This window comes from Corvus kubaryi, unplaced genomic scaffold (genome assembly GCF_017639235.1).
Source record: "Corvus kubaryi isolate FWS band 111438036 unplaced genomic scaffold, C.kubaryi_AGA036_p1.0 136, whole genome shotgun sequence".
In the NCBI taxonomy this organism is placed as follows: domain Eukaryota; kingdom Metazoa; phylum Chordata; class Aves; order Passeriformes; family Corvidae; genus Corvus; species Corvus kubaryi.
The window spans coordinates 11,221,346-11,241,284 of NW_024580670.1; the positions used below are offsets into that span (position 1 = coordinate 11,221,346).

The window sequence follows — 19,939 nt, forward strand, 5'->3', positions numbered from 1 at the left end:
CTACTGAATTTTACTTTGAAGAATGGGACAGGTTTTTACATGACTAAGATGGTAGAATGTGATCAAAACATTATTAAATCCAAACTACCCAGCTTGCTTCCAGCTCTTTTTTCTCCCCAGCAGTCTCTGCTGTCCAGTCCAGTTTCTGGAGCTGAAAAATCATTAGCAATTTCCACTAACGGCACTTCAGCACAAGGAAGACAAGCCTCTAGAGCATAAAGGGGTGAGGACAGAGATTTTTAGCAGCTGGACTCCTTCCCCAAAGAGATGATGACTGAGCTCCTGCATGTTTTAGAAGGCAGAACTCTCTGATTTAACAAGGGAGCTTTGTTACATTTGCTCTGTAGCAATTAAGCCATGTAAATATATTTTATACAAACGTGCATGCTATGGTTTTGTGATAATTTTAGCTTCTTTAATTACCACAAAGTCTTTCTCTCAGGAAAGCAAAATGAATAACAGAGGTGGATTTTACCTTTAAAACATAACAGAAAACCCCCTAAACCCTAAAAGGCCTGTGATTGCCTCATGTAGTATTACTGAGACACTGACATCTTGTGAAGGATTCATGGAAGGCTGAGTAGCTGTTTGGTATTTGTGAGACAGTGTCTCATTCAGGAACACAGATTTAAATTTCTGATGAGCTAAATGTATTAATTGAAAACTCACCCTCTTCACTCTGCAGATGCTAAAAAGGGCATTTAAAACTGGGCTCCTGTGATAAGTTACTATTTTTCCCCTTCCCCCCCTACCCCAAGAAATGCTTATTTAAGTAGTGTACATAGAGTTTTAAACCCTAAAGATTCTAATAAGGAACCTAGTGAGGTTATTCACTTAATAAGGCTTCATTTTTTCCCCAATACATCCATTTATGTGGTTACAGAGATTTGTATTTCAGTGTTACAAGGATCTAAATCTTTATTCAGAGTGCTGTGAAGCAATCAGGTATCCATGCTTTACAAAACAAGGAAGCACACTTTGAACATGAGACTAAACTGAAGTTCATCCAAAGTCTGTGCAGAGTGGGATTTTGGTTTTAGTTTGAAATTTTTTCCTGATCCTGAGTGATCAAGAAAGTGGGGATAGTGGAAAAAAAAAAGCTAATCATGATGGAAAGCAATTTTTATTTAATCTGCTTTAGGAAAACCCAAGAAAAGTTTAAGTTACTCTGGGGGAAAGGCTTTCAATAGGGCCAAGATAACTATTATGTATTTCTGCATTCTTCAAGGAAGTCTTCTGAAAATAAAACCCAAACCCTACAAAGAAGTAAACACTTTTTAAAAGTCCTAATCTATTTTTCCCTTTGCTGCAATCTATTTTTGTGTTGCAGATCCATTTTACTCATACTTGGCTTTGTTAATTCCAATTTATTTTGACTGTTCCTTTGACAGGCCAACACCCAGAGTGAACACACACTTCCAATATTCTTGACCTTTTTTTATTATAAAGCACTTCAGACAAACTTTGATTCAAAACCAAACAGTTCTCATCTGTAAAAGGAAACTATTTTAAAACAGGATTCATAATGAAAATAGACTGTTCTTAAGCATCAACTTCAGTTAGAGCTCTTCTGTAACGAAATCTAAAGACAAAGCTGATGGGTCAAGAGCTATTCATTTCATATATACTGATAAAAGGGAGACTAAGATGTTACACACACACCATGGAGCATCTTATTGTTGATAATGAAGTAGGAACACTCGATAGTTAATTCTGGCCTGACAAAGCAGTCCAACATTTAAATATTCTTCAGTCCCAAAAGAGACAAACCATTAACATTTCTCATTCAATAACTAAGCCAGCCCTGGCTAAGGGTTAAAGCTACTTTAAAGCATCTAACATGATAAGCTTTTCATTTCATGTACTTCTCCTGTTGATCAGCCAAGATTTTTGCTGAGGATTTAGCATCATAGAAAAGTTCATTTATTTCTTCAATATGCTCTTTCTCAATGCTGTCTTTCCCATTAATCTTGGCAAGCAGGTTAGCTGGGGTCAGCAACTGCACAGCATACCTGTGATCAAACAGAGGCAGATGAGCAATTACAACTCAGCACATGCCAGGGAACTGAAGATATGGAGGGGTGGGACATTTGCTGGGAAACACAGCTCTGCCACCAGTAAGAAAAAGTCAGCAAGCACTCCAGCACATGCATTCTTTAAAGGAGAAAAGAGGAGCATTACCACTCTTTTTTTAATGATTGTTAACACACCATGTCATTGTAAAGGAGAGGTTTGTCTTGCTTCCAACAGTGAGTTATCTTACCATGAGTGGATTTAGACTCAGTCATGCTTAACAGAAAAGTGTGCCCAACTTACCTTAGGGTTGTCTTGGTACCAATTTCCCCTAAGTGGTTTAGAGCTTCTTCACTGATATTAATCCCTTCTGTCTGAGCACGGAGCTTTGTGATCTGTTGGGAAGAATAAGTGAGGTAGGAGTCCAAACAATTAACATGCTAAATTACTTTAATTACCATCTATAAACTGTCAGCTTTGAGATGACATGCTACAAAACAAGATGGTGTGGAGAGTTACCCTGGTATAACTCACCACTAAACAAGAATTTGTAGAATTTTAAGTCTTTGAACAGGCAAATATAATGTTAAAAAAATTATTATCACAAAAGGAAGGTGAAGTAACACATCCGGAGTGCTAACCCTTCATGGTAACTGCATGGTTAGCAAGGCCTACCTACTAATAAGGAGCAGAATATGAGAACTTAAACAAGAAAATGGAAAATACATGTGAGAAATCAGTGGCAGCTGGAGTCTTGTGGACACACCAGTTACTGGATTCTGCAATGTATCACTGATGCTATACAGCAGAGCCCTCCAAAAAGCCCTACAGAAAGCTACACCCTTCCCATAGCAGCTCACAACACACTTTTTATTCAATTGACAAGAAGACAGTAAAATAAATCAAAAAGTTACTTTCTATGATTCACCTATTCCTTCAAGAAAAAAAAAATCACTAAGAAGAATCTAATCTTTCAAGAACAGTCTCAGGCTTGTACCAGTTTGAAGATCTTTACAAAGTTGGGGAGGAAGATATCACCAATAAGCCTGAGCATATAAAGCTGTAACAGAAGTGGCACAAGTCTCTCGGTAGTCTGTATTACCAGCTGAGTGATAAGGGGCAGACTGGATAATGATGTTGTGTTGTAGTGCTGAGATAACTCTGGAACTGCAAGCCTCATATAATACAGGTATTTTTCACTTTGGCAGCTTTGTAAACAAGATATCAAGAAGCGCTCGTTTAAATTAAAGCCATAAAAATGCGCTCAGGGAGCCAGGGTAGGGAGCAGAGTAAGAGAGGGGCTTGAAATGGCAGAAAGTTGGTGCTGAGATATGTACATTGACTATTGGCAATGCTGCTGCAAATCCCAATTTCAGGTTCAAGATTTTTACTTGCAGATCACCCAGATGTCCCCTTCCCTTCACTCACACACTGCTACTTTGTTCTTCCTCTGCTACAAACAACAAGGTATCAAATGCCACATCTTTAACAATGTTTTTTAAAAGAACTTTTTATGTAGCAACCTGGTAGAACACTACTGAAGGATTGGGGCCCAAGCCATTAACCCACCAGCTTGCTTACACATGGATTTACTATGGAATAGGAAAACAAGTGTTTATCAGGCAAAATACATTAGGAACAAAACATCTCAGTTATAACCTCTAATATCCAACAGGAGGCACATATGCAAAAAAGTTTGATTATAACAACACCTGACTAGAATAAGCATAAAAGTGAATTTTTTCCCTATTCTGGTTTCACCAAGGTTACTGTGTGTTTTGTCTCAGAGCAGCACTTCACAATGCGATTCCTACTTTATCAACATGCACAAAAAAGTATGTTGAACTGGTTATGAACAAACTTTCAGTAGATACATGACCAGATTCTGTGCTGATAAAGGAATCAATTGTGAAGGCAAGGGTCTCACACAGAAACATCATCTGCAGAAACCTCTTCCTAACATGAAAGACAAATGAGAGCAAAAATAGAGAATTAAACTTATGGGTGCCTTGTTTTTACCCCCCTTCCCCACCAGCTGTAGTCAGTTAGAAGCCAGAGTTAAATGTAATAGCTCCTCCTCTTCTCCCATGAGAAGCTGCCATTCAAAAGCCTTAATTTAAGGGAAGATGAGATTATCTGACTATGGGAAAATGATTTATGGGGCCCAGAGTCTGGACTCTATTTTTAGCTTTAGGCAATGCTACTGTGAACATTTCCTTTCCTTCAGCCCTGGGGAGGGTGGAAATAACAGCACTTACCCCGCTCTTCTGAAAATCTTATCTGCACGGTAATACAGCACTAACTACACAGAATTCACTTACACTACAGGGAAGTCCACACAGTCTTTAATACCGCCAGGCTGAGTAAAAGTCACACATGAAAATTTGTTTTGTATAGAGACTAAACCTAATTGTATTGTTAAATCACTGGGCTGCTTCTACTGCAATCTACACCCTAATGCTTCAAAGTGTCCTTTAGGTACAAAAAAATCATCCTGAGAACAGCTCAGAAAAGCACCAGTGAAAAGCTCCTCAAACCAAGTGAAATGAAGCTTTGCCTCTGCGTTTAAGTTCGATAAATGCCTGGCTTCACCTTGGCACTTATTCAGCAGCAGGAGACCATTATCTGGTGACAATGCTCTCCTCCACTGACACTATCTCTTAAATAATACAAAGAATTGACATGGTAAACCCTAATGTCTTCTGCATTGTGTCACTTCCCGGCATTGAGACGCTAATGAGGGGGGATCTTTGACACAATGCATCATAATGGCACCAAGCATTATAATCGATACACAATACATTGTGATGGCCCCACAGGAAAACTTCCAGGCATTTGGAAGGGTATCTCTGCAACACTTGCTGTGCTTACATTTCCAAACTTGACTTGAGGAGCATGAAAAGTCTCCCAGTTTTAGGAGACAGCCCCAGTACGTTAAAGCTACAGTACAGGGCATAAAGGCAAAAATGCAGCGCATGAGGTTGTACTCCTCAATCCCTTTTGTGTCTCATGTGAGGGAAAAGCCCGAGGTCTGGGACTCAAGATCCCATTATGTGACACTTCAACTTACACCACCTGAAAAAGCACTACCTGCTGAAATCTGCAAACTATAGAAAGCACACCAGTGCAAGAGATTTCTTCAGCTGACAGTTGATGCCTTCCCGCAAGTGAGGTGCCACTTTCAGCCCCAGATGTGCATAGCAACTCCTCAGTGGCTGGGAGTCAGACCTCTAGAGAAGTTGGGTGCAGTTTTAACTAGCTCACTGTATTGGCTCCTAGAGAAGCAGGCTTTTAACAAGCAGGAAGCTTTCTGGCACAAGCCCTGGTGACCACAGAGTCAGACAGCTCTACAGTAACAGAATAGGCAGAAGCTGTGCACAACTTTGGGGACTTGTAACGAGTTCTTTAAAACGCTGTGCATACCTGCTTCATTTCTTGGGGTGTATAGAGCATGGTTCGGATAATCATTACTCGATCCAGCAGGTCCAATGGTATTCCATGAGGAGATACGATATCCTCTGTGCCTCTAGAGGAGAAACCAAACAGAAAGACATCACACACTAGTCTGAGTTCAGTACATTGATTGGGTTAAAATCAGTAGAAAGTGACTATACTAGTTTACAATTGTTGTGTGTCCACAGAGACACACACCCATGGGTCAGAGACAGGAAACATTCTGGTCTAACGTTCATTCCAGACAGCCCCAAGGAAACAAGTACTATTGCTGGAGCTCTTAAACATGCCATTCAAAAATAGTGAGAGGTGCTTTCCTGCCTTTTATCTCACAATACAGTCTTATCTAATGTTCCAAGGTATCTTCCAGCAAGGAAAAAATCATTCTTACTAAGTTGTTTAGCAGGATCAGCAGAAATTATATATACTATCATCCATCTGGAGAACATGCCCTGTTGCTGAGCAAGCCATTCTTTCCCCAGTCCCTCCAGTGAATAGTTCAGTGGTTTACATTCCATGCTTGCAATCCAGCAAACTGAGAAGTGTAGGTCTCTGTATGAAGGACAGGGCAGGATCTAGATCCCCAACCATTTTATTTGTTTGATGTACAACACCCAACAGCAAAGCCTGCAGATACGTGTACTCTTGGTTTCCCAAGACCACCATAATTTGCTGTGAAGTCGAGAGTGAAAGATACCTAGATTTAATTTATGACCATTGCAGAGATCGCAGTAAAAACAGTGAAGTGCTGGTAAAGAACTATATTTCTAAGTTCAGTGCTAGTATTTAGGCACTGCAACTCTTGCCATGGTCCTCCAATACTAGATGCCACTGTTATATGGAAAACTTCCTTTCTTAAATCACAGCTTTTTCATAACAAGATCCACAGTGAATCCATGCTGACAGATCTCTATTTCCTTTACTCTTACAGTCTTTTTGTATCTTTGCAAAGAGAATGCTGTAATGTCCACCTTAAACATTTTCGAAGGGCTTATGATTTTCACTTTTAAGCAATGCAAACAGAGGAAGATTAATACCAGATGAACCACTATGAGGGAAAGGAAAAGCTGGTTATACAGCTGAATTAAATTAATTCAAAGAGTAGCAATCATTGTTAATGACAGCTTGTTTAGACATAATTAGACCTAGACCACAAACTAGTAGTAGAACTTACAGAAGAGCCTGAAATAGGAGAGCACTTTTACTGAACATGCAAAGAATGCTTTTTGTGGGTGCAAAATATCAAAGTGAAGGCACAAAGTGAAATGAAGATGAAAAACAAGTTGGTTGGCAAGACTGAAGAATCACAAAAAGCCAGACCAACATAGCAGGGAAAGGGAGAGGCTGAACTGTGACACATATAAGAGTAAGAACAAGAAGCTGAAGTCTGATGGAATTAGGATAGTAAACAGCAAAATAATCCAGAAGCAGGAAACAATGATTATTAGAGGTTTGTAGCTCTGGTGTTTTTGATGTCACTAATGTGCAGGCAACAGATGTACCGAGGTATACAATAAGAATGGTAACTGTTACAGATCACCCAGGAAGTGAAACAATTCAGAAGCTGTTAGAGGAGGAGAGATGTGCTAGGGGGAAGGAGGAATTTCAGTCAGCCTGGCATTAAATGCTTGTCCCATCATGAAGCTTATGAGCAGCTTTTGAGCACTGATGCACCTTGCAACTCATGCAGAGGATTATCACAGGTGTCAGTGTCACAGACAAAAGCCTTCAAAGATTGTAACTCTACTGATACAGCTAATTCCAAGGTTTATGGACCAATGCAAACTGGAAAATTCAAGTTTTGATGTCATACCTGATAATGCAGTTTCCTCGGTTGGAAGCAAAGATGACAATGGGGGAAATAGAAGATTCCAGAGCTCGGTGCAGGTATGTGAAACACTCAATATCCAGCATGTGAACCTCATCCACAAAGAGCACACCTGGCACTAGCTCTGCAATGCCTTGATCGATGTATTTGTTCACCACCTTATTTATCTCTCCTCGAAGTTTGTCTGAGAACAAAAAGAAACTGTTGGTTGTTCTGCTAGGGAACAATAGGTCAGTAGGTAAAGACTGAAGCAAGGAAAATTCTTCTTAAACTTTTTCATGGTTTGCTATCTTACTACCACAAGGAAAATATCTGCGACACTAAAATTTTGTGGCATTTCATACTGTACTGGGGAGCCATCTGTGCAACAAACTATTTAAAAATTGCATTTCTCACACTTATGAAGAATTGATTGTTGGAGGTTTGTGGAGTTTGGTGTGGGGGGTGAAGAAGTCAGTCAAACATCAGTTTAAAACATGAAACTTACTGAAGTTTCCAAGCATAGCTGAAAAGAACATCACTGAAAGAATGAAATCTTTTTATTCTATTTCAGCAAAGAAGTTGTGTTTAACAAAAAAAAAGGCTATATAAGTTTCTGTGAACCTACTACTCTCAAAGCTATGCCAGATATTACATCAATAAATCTGGTATTAGAATAAGCAAAGCAACCTCTGGGACAGACAAAATACTTCAAAAGATGGCCATTGAGTTAGGTATTGAAACAGATTTTGATTTAAATTTAGATAGTCACTTAGTGAAGCATCATTTCTTTCAAAGCAAAAAGGAGAACACATCTGTCTGTAGATACTGTTTCCTCCAAACACCTGTAGTTAAGATAGGAAGAGCAGCAGTGCATGTGGAGCATCAGGTCCTTAGACAGCTGTTCCAGAGGTGCCATTTTTCTATTCCACCAAAATTCAGAATGGTTGCTACAACATTTTTTAGACGTTGTGTATTACTGCTGTTCAGTTTGGCTCTTTGTTGAAAGCCTGAATCTCACACTGTGGCAGGAATGTTGTGGGAAGGGGGATGGCACTGCCATTCCGACCTCTCCCCAGGAAGATGGGTGCAGAGCAGTGTATACATTTTCCCACTATATGCATGAACTTGTTGCACTGTCTCCAGCCACTGCAATTCTAGCAACTGTATCACTGCTTTGTGAAATTGGAGTATTTATGAATATGTATTATGTAGGCATTAATTTCAATATTGTTACTCTATTTTCTAATCCTTTTCTAACTGGAAAACACATAGATTATATTGGTCTCAAAATACCATACAGGTTTCATACCAGTGATTTCAGTTTTCTTAGGCTTCATCAACTGTCCCATCATAGAAAGGATGTCTTGCCCTCCCTAGAAAAACAAAGTTACAGATCAGCTATGACGTCATGTATAAAGCACATACCTGGGGAATTTTATAGATCAGGAATTGGTCAAAGAAGTTGTTTCTTACAGTTAACTTGACATTTTATATCAGCAGTCTTTGATAATAGGTCTTTGTCAAGGTTTAGGCCATTTCACCACAACAGTATTCTAAACATAATCACCTATCTACCTCCTCATCCTTTGTTCAGCCTTGCTCATTTGGAGAGCATAAAAAATCAAAATGAGATATCCTCTCTTAAAAAAACTGTCACAGAGAAAATCTTGAGGAATGAAATTGTCAGGGAACACAGAGACTTCGATTGCCTGCATGCACAGTAGGTGTTCAGCCTGTCAACATGGGAAGAATTATTCTAAATTTTATGACTTTTGAATACCATTATTTTTATCAAATAAATTTTTTTTTGTAAATAAGGAGGTTTATTTTGAAATTGAGTAAGTTAAAGAGTTGTATTGTTATACTGTAGGGATTCCAGCCTTTAAACTTGTTAATGACTTTGTTTTTGACACAGACAAAATTCTCTCGAGTGAACAAGACACAGCAAGAAGTAATTCTCCTATTTTTTTTTTCTGCAATACATGCAGAGCTCTACTGAAACTCACAAAGAAGTTTAACAAGTGGCTATGAAACATTTCTGAACAAAGGGAGGACATCAGTGGAATCCACAGCGGAAAAAATACTTAGTACCTCAGTCCTTGCAGCTGCCATTTCACAGCCATGAAACCATAAACACAGAGCAGAATAAATTAATTTGCATTCAGAATTTCCAAGAAATGAAATGATGCAGGTCTGGCTGCTGCTACCTCACACCTGTAGGCAGCTTTCCTTCTGGAGAGAAAGCAATAATCTCTTTTCCTGGTCAGAGGAAACAGCCCACATCACTCTTTTCCTGCAAGTGATGGGGCACAGTGGTGGAGGGAAAGAGAGCAGGGTCTAGATTATGCATTAACTGTGAAGGTGGTGGATCCCAACCACGTGGAAGCTCTTCTACAACTCCAAGACTGTTCTTTGTAGTGCTAGAGTGTTACTCTGACCAGTATTCCATGATCAGGTGCATGAATTTTAAGGAAGCAACTGCATCTTTAACCTCCATGGCAGGGCCCTGAAGGCAGGCAGCTGCAGCATGACCTCCCTGAGGAGAGAAGAGCTAGACTGGCCTTCAAGGTGTAACACCCACTGCTTTTCCTACAGTGGAATCTTTGAGGGTGAGTGAGTTAGCTCAACTTCCTACATCTCAATTATTCTGGTAACATCACATCTATGTCAAATAATTTTTCTGAAAAGACTTCATCTGTGAAGTCAGATACCTGAGGTCGAGCATTGGCCACATCCAAGTCATGCAGGGTGACATCCTGAATAATTTCCTTTTTCTTGTGCACATCACCTTTTGGCAAGGGAACATACTCTTCAGCTTCAAGGTCAAATTCCGTAGCATAGGTATCACACCTGCCTTGCCTCTGAGGAACAGCAAAGAGAAACCCAGGTATAGAATTAATTTCAGTTCCAAAACCTTGAGTGACATGAACTCGATAACGGGGTTAGTTCACAATTCCAGTTCTGACAAGCTTCAGCTGACAATCCAGACATCCCACTCCCTGCTTAGCAACAGGCATACCCTATCTACTGATCAAAGCTCAAACACTCTGTTGAAAAACGCCTGATATTTTCAGTGGCAAGAATATTCCATTTCTCTCTCCCCTTCTTTTAACCGTATGCAATTCTTGCTAAAGGACAAATCCAGCAGATTAACCAGAGATTGGGAGAACTGTTCAAGACTCCTTTGTAGGTGGGTGATTTATTATATGATAGAAAATATTATGCTCATCCATTAAACAGCAAGTATCACTATACACTTACTTTCTAAATCAGATATGAAAAGAATGCTAACTAATGCAGTATTCCCTTCTACATGTATATATCTTGTGGAGAAAATACCAGAGCGATAAAAGAAAGATTAAATACGCTGCACATGTCAGCCTGAAAATGACTAAAGTTGCTTGGTTTTTCCCCTCTTCCCTAAGAGATGCCTTGATCTTACAGAAAAGAAAACTCATCCAGACAGCATCAGTGATAGCTTCCTTGCCAGATGACCTTAATTGTGAACCGGATCACCATGTTCTTTGGGTGCAAAAGAGACTTTTCTCTCCAGATAAGGACAGCACTGGGCTCTTTTTAAAATTTCCATGTAACCATTTTGTGTCAGTTAAGGTTAATAAATCAGAGAGCCTTCTGACAAAGCCAGAGAAAGGTCTACAAGAAACATACACCTGCATAAAAGTACAGAACTTTTCTTTTACCTTGACAGCTCCACTGTTTGCCTCAATATAAATAACGTCACCAGTTTCCACTCGCTCCTTCTGCAAGCTTTCAAAAATGCTTGGGTCCAGCTGGAGACAAGCAAACAGCACAGTTGGTCAAAACAGTTCCATATTGTTATGGTAATCAAGGTAAAGAAATTCAGTTTGAAGCTCACTCCCACCAGACAAAATTAAACTGCAACTCACCCCGACAACACCTCTAGGATTTTATAGAGCTGTAACATTTGGAGTAGGGATAGAGAATAAATCTGAAAGATGCACAGAACTCACTGTCTTACCAAAAAATCTGCTATCCAAAAGGAAGTGACAGTGCCAGAAACATAATGGTACCAGCTACAAAACATACCTCTAAGTAATGTGACAATGTATTTATACCTAGGAAACAGTAGTTCTCTAGATTTCTAGGAAAACTTTTATAAAAAAAATCTGGCTATAGCACTGAATTATGTTCCTTGATTTCTTGAGTCCTTATCCTCTGTGGAGCTCTGTGAGGGAGAGTGGGTGTGGAATACATTAGATGCCTTTGTTTCTCTTGGTACATGTTTATTCACTTTTGCTCTTCATTTCCTTCAGAGTGAACAAATGAAAGATGATACTTAACAGCAGAGACAGCTTTTAGTTCTCTCCTAGTCTGACTGGGAAATTGAATGGAGACAAGAAAACAAAAGGAAAGTGGGCCTGAGCTGGCAACACACCAGCTCAATTTCCAGTTCTCTATCAAATATTCACTAGAGCATGACACCCCATGCAGAAAGAAAGGATGTGACAGAAAGAACAATTTATATTTAAACAGGCAATATTTCCCTAGCCAAATCCTCGAAAATTTGGTTCCTGACAATTAGGAAAACAAAACCAAACAAGGCCTTTCTTGTATGTTTATTACCATGAACATGAATTTATAGCCAGGGTCAGAGTGTATCACAGACTGAGACAGAACAAAGTTCAGACTGCCAGCTCAGCCCATTTTTTGTGGTACTAGTGATCAACAAAACTGTATCAGGATCTCTTCCTACTAAAACTCACCTTTAACTCACTGAAGACATACAGTTATGTGCTGCCAGAGAAATAACAGCAGCTGCTAACCAAGTGATGATGGGTTTATCTCCTATTTCAATTAGTAGGAGACAAGACCAATATCCAAATATTCTACATAAAGCAGATAAACATGAACAGTCAGGATAAAGCTGTCTAGCCAAAGAAAGCAGCCTCCTGGCAGCCCCACTTGACAGAGATGGAGATCAAGAGCTTGAAATGGAAATAAGAAGTGCCAAAAATAGAAGCTGCTAACTCGAAATACTTAAGGAAATCTCTGAGACTCTACCACACTTACCTTCAACTGTTTGGTTCCCTTTGCAGTTTTGAGTCCTATAATTACATGGCTGATGGTTTTGCCATATCCCCCCATAGGGTTCTCAGTCTCACAGGGAGTTAGTTCTGTGACTTCTCCTTCATAAACCTCCTTGGTCTCTTTAATCCTCAGTCCTGCAACAAATTGTTTAGAATAGTTTCAGTATACACTTAGGAGTCTGCTGCTTTACTGTCAAAAAAATGTAACATATGGTTAGGCTGCATTACATTTCATGGTAAAATTTTACTTTTATAGGCAGAAAGATGAATTATTGTTCTCTTCTTCAATTTTAAGTGAGAATACTCATCCTGTGCACCAGAATGAAAGCTCAGCCCAAGTTCTGACCTGCTAAGAAGTTCATTAAACTTTTAGAAATTACTTTTTTCCTACTCATTATTACTAGTTTTTGAAGCAAATGTTAGGATCCTCTGTCTCTTTTCCCTCCCACAAAGAGGGAATTTGCTTGATTTTTTTCCCCTGTGCTAAAGCCACAAACACAGATCATCTTCTGAAACTAGTGACATTAATTTAACAGTGAGTTTTACGCAATTTTTGGACCATCAGAAAAGCCCTGCAAAGTTAACAAAAAGATAGGAAAAAAAAAAAAGGAACTCCATAAAAAACTTGACATTTTAGCAACTGAGGTAAAAATATTACATAAATTGATTAACAGGTATTGTGCTAGAACATCATAAAATTACTAAGGGGTTATTGTATAATTTCAAATATTTCTCAAGTTAATAGCAAAAGCTGAGCTAGACAAAATTTAGCAGAAACTGCTACAATGCAAATTTAAAACTATTTCAAAATAGCTGAAAATTACATCCTCACTTTGCTACTTTTCAGACAGACAAGCAATCATTAGAGTATCTGGTTCTAGTTTGTGTTTTTCTGCTCTAGTCACAACTACTGTTTAAATAACTAGGTTATTTTAAATTGATAATATTGAGCTGATGAGATTTACAGGTAGACCGTTTCAAAGCAAACCCACTATCATCACCACCACCACTACAATTATGTACGTTCTAACTACATAGAAGTTCAAAGAATCCACATCTGAAGAACTCTATGAAGTATTTTATGAGACACACATGCCATACGAAAAATAATGAATGGGCTGTAACAAGATATAAGGAAGTCATCCTGCCCAGTCTGAGGGTATTGTGACTCTATAAAACTTTCCTTGTTCCGTAACTTTTCATTTTGCTTTGAAATAGATCAGACACTTCACCAGTAATTTTGAGCTGCTGATAGGGGCTATAAAGAACTGACAAATACGAGTCTGTCTCCCTCTACTGGGCCTAAATTCAAACCAGGATATGAAATGCGAGAAACAGCGTAACTGTGGATAACATGACAAATTCTTGGTAAGAAATGATTGCTTCCTCTTACTTAAGACTACATAAAAAGTTGTGTATGAAGTTAATTTCAGTAATTTTAAAAATGTTTTTCAGGTATGTCAAAACACCAGACAGAAATTAATGAACCTTTGAGTTATAAAACTGACCTAGACGAGGCTGCATCACACTGGCTCATATGCAAGGAGTGTGAAGCAATATGGGAATTTGCACATTGAAACTGCTGTTGTCACAAACTGGACCAGGTTTGCGTGTTCTTTTTGTTTTGCTTTTAAACTTGCAGCACAAGTTCTATTCTGCTCTGAAAACCTGGCAGCCTGTTTGTGTTTAGGGTACAATTTGTATGCTGCTGAAGCATGCAATGAATCTTCCAGTTCCATTTCATCTGAAAAGAATCCAGTTCACGTGCTCATTCTGTTCACCAACACAAGTCAAAGCCAAGTCAGCAGGGCAAACGCAGGGATTTGCTTCAGAAGCCTGCCTCTAATCCAGACTAATGTGCTTTTAAGAGATGTGTCTGTAGAAAATATTACAGATGAACATGATCTGAACAAAGGTAATTGATGCTTTGAACTTGCTGCTGATTATCCTTTGATTTCAAATTAATCTGCATGTTTCAACTATGAACTTCATTCTCAAAAGAGTTCTTAGAGAGATCTACTTCCAAATCAGACACAAATCCAAGGCAGCAATTGTGGGCTATTTCATGTTTTGGTTCAACAGCACTCCATGGAGCTAAACAGTGCTTGCTTGACTCACTGGCAGGTACAACCTGGCAACACAAGGAACAGTCATACTATTGAAGTGGCTACTGCAGCAGTTATTTTTGATTGCAACTGAGCTCTAACATTAGCTGCTATCATCATCTTCACCAGCTGCTAATGAGCTCTATACTGGATTAATCTATCCCAGGTTAAATTTCTTTTAACCCATACAGCAATTCGATCTGCTCATTTCCCACTCTGTCGTTTCATATTTCTTACATATTATAAGCTCTCTACTGCATTCCAAACACTACTTGGCCTTGAGACTATGTCAAGTCTGTTATTAAAAGACTCTAAACAATAACAATTCTGTGAAGTCAGAGTAACTCCTACTTTCTTATAAAGTGATGGGTCCAAACCAGTCAGACTCTGTAATTTCCAAGAAAAAAACCCCAACCATTAGGTAAAAAAATTGGTATTAACATCTCTGATAATTAAATCAGGTGGCTAAACCCCTTGAAAGTAAAATCCATTATATGAGCAATGATGATGTACACAGAAGCTGCTACCAAGGAACCATACAAAAAGCCAAAACTCAGTAATACCTAAATGAATACTTCAAGTACTGATGGATGGGTGAGTTAAAGGTTCCCTTGCACCCAGACCCAGCTGCCACTGCACAGAATCATTTTTTTAAAAATGCACCCTTGTAAAGTATTTCTTTATCAAGCAGGGAAGCTAAAACCTACCTGAGATTAAAACCCAACTGGAAAGTGTTTCATTACAAGAAATGGTGATTACTAGTCCTTTAAAATATTTCATAGAATTTTTTCTTACATTCATAAAAATATTCAATAAAGGCTGTGTTATGAAAATGTGACATGGAATTCAACAGAAAGGAATAAAAGAAGTTCCATCTTTCATTAACACTAATATTTGTTTAGAAGTGTCTTTCTATTGACATTCAGGGAATGCAGGGAACTAACAATGTAGCTGGCTGTTAAACCTCAGAGAGTTAAAATACTGCTATCTCTAGAAATGACAACATGGATGGCATAAGTTTCATCTGTTGGTTCAGGTTTCCAAATCTCTGACAGGGAACTTCATCACATCAAGGAAATTTTGCAGACTACCGAGTCTCCGTCTTCCCTCCCCCAGGCCCTGCCAGTTTCATGGTAACCAGAAGACCAGAGACTACTGAAAGTTGCTCTCTTATAAAAGTCAAAGGAATACTTTTGTTTCACTGAAGAACTGAGAGACTTCTTCACCCTGCTGCTGCCAGATGAAGTCCAAGAGGAAACATGGTACTGAAACAGGAAAATGAACTGTTAATACGTTCAGGACTAAAATCAACTGGGCTCTCTTTAGCCAATCCTCACACAAATAAGGGCCACTTCTGTCTGCATTTATCAGCTGTCAGCAGCAATCATATAAGAGATTTTAGACAGTCACTGAGGCTGTGCTGCAAATAAAGCCAATTTACATCAAACTTGTAAATGCACCGTAGACTTGAGGAAGACATTGAGTTGAAGTGTGTGCTTGCTGGAACAGTAAGTCAGGCTAATGCTGCTGTTTGGGAGCTCCTGATTAAGACTGTTTAGTAGGGTGAAATCACTAAAACAAAAAAAATGGGAGGAGAATTTTTCTGTCTGTAAGTATTTCTGCTAACGTAAGAAATTAAAAATTATTTTTTCTTTCAGCTTTATTCAGTCACAGGCAAAACGGAGAGGTGAATGTGGAGGACGAGAGAATAATTTGGTGAAGTATAAACCATAATACAATAACTAAGTTACAGTTTGTAAACAGAAAACCTGACTCCACTAAGTGTGAAAGAGATTCACTAAATTAGGACCAGCACTGAAGAAAATAAGCATACAAAAATATGAGAACATTGTGACCACTGGAAACTTCTTATTTTTTAGGTGACTGGAAAAAAGCAAAGTATCATGCAAATACTTAATTCTTCTTTTCCTGAAACTTACCAATTGCACGTCGGAAGTTTTCCATTAGGACTTCTGTTTTCTTGATCTCAGTGGAATAGACCTCACTTCCAACCATAGGACAAAAGGGAACTTTGCTTCCCAGTTCCTGAGCAATAGCTAAAGCCAAAGCAGTCTTTAAAAGGAAAAAAAAAAAAAACAAAACCAAATACAAAACCCAGACATTAATTTTGAAGAGAATTAAGGATTCTTTTTCCACAAAGTTAATTTTCCTCATTATATCACTTTCTATATATCAACTATCAATTTAATAGTAAGACTATTCTGTCTGACATACATTTCTCACATATAACAACCCTCCTTCAACACAGGTGACTTTGGCCAAAGACTTTCAAAAAACCTTAAAGAGCCAATACTGGGCATTTGAATGCAAAAAGCCTTAAATAGCATGGCGGAAAAAGTAAACCAAACAAAAACTATTCTGGCTTTAAATATAAAAGTAACTTCTAAAACTTTTTCAGAGCCTGTGTTACCTATGTGTTTACTACCCCACAAGAGGTGGGTTCACACTAAAGATGCTGAACACACCACTGGATACTGCAAGTGTCGACGACATGGCAAAAGTAAAAGTATAAAGTAGGAAACTATACCAATACACCGATTGAAAAAAAATTCTGGTAGATGAAAACATTTTCTAACCACTACCCTAAAACAGTTTTGACAACAAATTAGAATAGATTTGGAAATATTTTATTTCATAACAAAATAGAAAAATAGTACCTTGCCAGTTCCAGGAGGTCCTGCCAACAGCACAGCTCTGCCAGCCATTTTTTTGCTTTTGATTAGCTCCACTATAACCCCACACGCCTATAAGTTAAGTATTTACACTGTTAACACAAGTACTGCTATAGCATCTTCTGTTCCAACACTACCTAACGAGTTTAGAAAAAATAGCTTTTACAAAAAGTAAAGATTTCAATTTCATGCACACAAAAAGAAAAACAAGATCAGAAAAACGTGATTTCTACAATTATTTTATCTAACACAGACATTAAAAATCACAGACAAGATAACTCAATCTGTGAGCTCTGACTCCTCTTCCCTCCCGCAGTCCCACACGCAGAGAGAGGTTGGAAAGTAAAGCAGGAGATCAATCTTCGCTGCCTGAGCCGCAGATCCTCTACAGATCCTCTTTCACGGCCAGGCTGGATGGCGCTCCGAACAACCTGGTCCAGGGGAAGGTGTCCCTGCCCACGGCAGGGGGCTTGGAATGAGATGATCTTTAAGATCCCTTCCAACCCAAAGCATTCTGTGATTCTGTGAGGCTTTTATCCGAACACCGCACTGAAACGGATGCTCGAATCCCTACTTGCACCAAATCTGTTAACTTTTGGTTGGTTCCGTTGCCTGTAACACCGCAATTTCTACGCCCGACACCCGGGAGACCGTCACCGTCCTCGCACAGGCGGGAACGGAGCAAGTACAGTCCCGACCGCCCCCACAGCATCTCACACGGCAGCAGCGACACGGGGGAGCCCAGGCACGACTCTCACTCGCTGTCGGGACTTGTCAGACGCCCCGGCCCGGCCCGGCCCGGCCCGGCCCCGCGCTCACCTCCCGCGCATTCTCCTGCCCCACGAGCCCGGCCCCCGCCGGCTTGGCGGCGCCGCTCTCGTCCAGCCCCAGCCCCTTGACATGGCTGTGGGCGGCGATGCGCTGGGTCTTCGAGGTGCTCTTCACCTCCTCGATCTTCATGGCGGGGCAGGGGCAGCGCAGGGGCAGCTCCGGCCCGGCCGCCCCGCGCTCCTCGCACGCGGCCCGCGCGTTACCGGGGCTCCCGGCGCGCGCCCGACGCGCCCCGCCCCCACCCCGCCATTGGCCCCCGTCACGGCGCTCTCGGCGCTCATTGGGCGCGGGGCCTGCCCGTCACCCGCAGGGGCGCAGGTTTTTAGGGTCCGCCCGCCCGTTTCCGCGTGCGGCGCGTGCGGAGGGTCCGGGCGGGCGCGGGCGCTGCGGAGGAGTTGGGCCGGGAAGGGGAGAAGTGGTGGAGTCACTGTCCCTGCGGGTGCTCGGGGAAACACTGGACGGGGCACTCGGTGCCAGGGTCTGGGTCAGAAGGTGGTGGTCTGTCATGGGCTGGACTCTGTGCTCTCGGAGGTCTTTTCCAACCTAAGTGGTTCTGCGATTCTCTGAATCGGCAGGGGCGGTTTGGGGAGAGGCGAGCGGAGCCCTCCTGGAGGGGGAACCAGCTCGTTCTTGCTCGCAGGTTTCTTAGCCCTGCAGTACCATCACCACTTTCTGCCTTCCTAGAATCCGGTTTGGTGCTGGAGCCAGCGTTTCTCCCCGCTGCCAGGGCTGGGGGAGCCCCGGGTGTCCCTGGCTCGGTGTGGGGCTGCTGCCCCTCTCCCGGTCTTGTCGCTTGCCCACCCCCAGCCGCCGACAGTGCGCCAGGAACCGTGAGCCTTATCAAAACCTCGGCTGGCTTTAGCTCACAAAAATAAGCTGAGGCTCACCAAGGGCGTTTTCTAAAACTTTGTCAAAGATTGACAGAATTGTTACAGTTGGAAGGGACCACTGGAGATCATCTAGTCTAACTCCCCTGACAAGGAAGTAAGGGTGGTCTCTTACCTGCTCGGTGTTGCTCACTAGTTTTTAGCATTCAGTGAAACTGCAGAATAATTCTATTCCACATCTCGGAAGGAAAGCCTTCCTGTAAGCATTTGAGGCTGTCACACGTGCTGCACCTACAGCACGTATTCGTTATGAGCTTTGAGCAATTGAAATGGGTAAAAACACTCCAGCTTCTCAGCAGGTCGTTTCATGGCCTCACAGAAACATCCACGTTTCATGAGGTCTGTGGTGTTACAGCTTCTAACTGTGGTTTGGTGGTAATTCTGCTGCACCTTCTATGAAGGGTTTAAAAGCTTAATATAGAGATCACTCCCAGTGACATTTTAGATGGGATCTGGGAACCTGCAGTTCCAGTGAGTTCTCCTTGTTGGTAGATATTGTGATCTCTCTCCCACAAAGAAGACGGGGGATTCTTCCCATGGATATACAGAGTTGTCTGTGATTATAAACCCCTGGCCGTGTCTGCAATTTTTAAACCCTGTCGATGAATGTGGTATGAAGCAGGACTGATGCCTGGTGGCATATTGGCTTTCCCGTGCACTGCCAGGGGAATTGCAAAAGCAGTCCTGTGACAGCACAAGCTTCTAGAGCAGTTTTAGGGAGGATGGGAGTTATGGTTCAATTTGCAAAAGCCCAGTGAACCACATACATGCTATTCATTCCCTCTTTGTTCAAGAGCTTCCATTAGTTTTGTTATAAATGTCATTTGGCAAAGACAAGACTTTGCTATTTGTTGCTTTCTTTTCCTGTTAATTTTTCTGTCAGTTTATATTTACATATTCTAGTTTAAAATTGTAATTGCAATATAATTGCACACATGTGTGGTTCAACACCTTTGTAAGGGTATCCTGCTATACAACTGTTCAGCTAAGAATTTTGGCCAACAAATATGAGCCATTCTTTAAATAATTAGAAAAGCATGTATGCCATTAGACACTGTACATCTTCTCAGGGTCATAT

General features: G+C 40.6%; 1 protein-coding gene across 1 annotated transcript; it reads right to left on the minus strand.

Moving 5' to 3' along the window:
• Positions 1 to 1,422: 1,422 nt before the first annotated feature.
• On the minus strand, positions 1,423 to 18,208 carry RUVBL1 (RuvB like AAA ATPase 1). Its single transcript, XM_042017072.1, has 11 exons — positions 17,963 to 18,208; positions 17,129 to 17,215; positions 16,391 to 16,523; positions 12,329 to 12,480; positions 10,978 to 11,067; positions 9,988 to 10,137; positions 8,586 to 8,649; positions 7,280 to 7,478; positions 5,437 to 5,539; positions 2,317 to 2,408; positions 1,423 to 2,012 (listed from the first exon to the last, which is right to left on the minus strand). The coding sequence occupies exons 1-11, from the start codon at positions 18,101 to 18,103 to the stop codon at positions 1,853 to 1,855; spliced, it is 1,371 nt and encodes a 456-aa protein (XP_041873006.1). The 5' UTR covers positions 18,104 to 18,208; the 3' UTR covers positions 1,423 to 1,852.
• Positions 18,209 to 19,939: the final 1,731 nt, after the last annotated feature.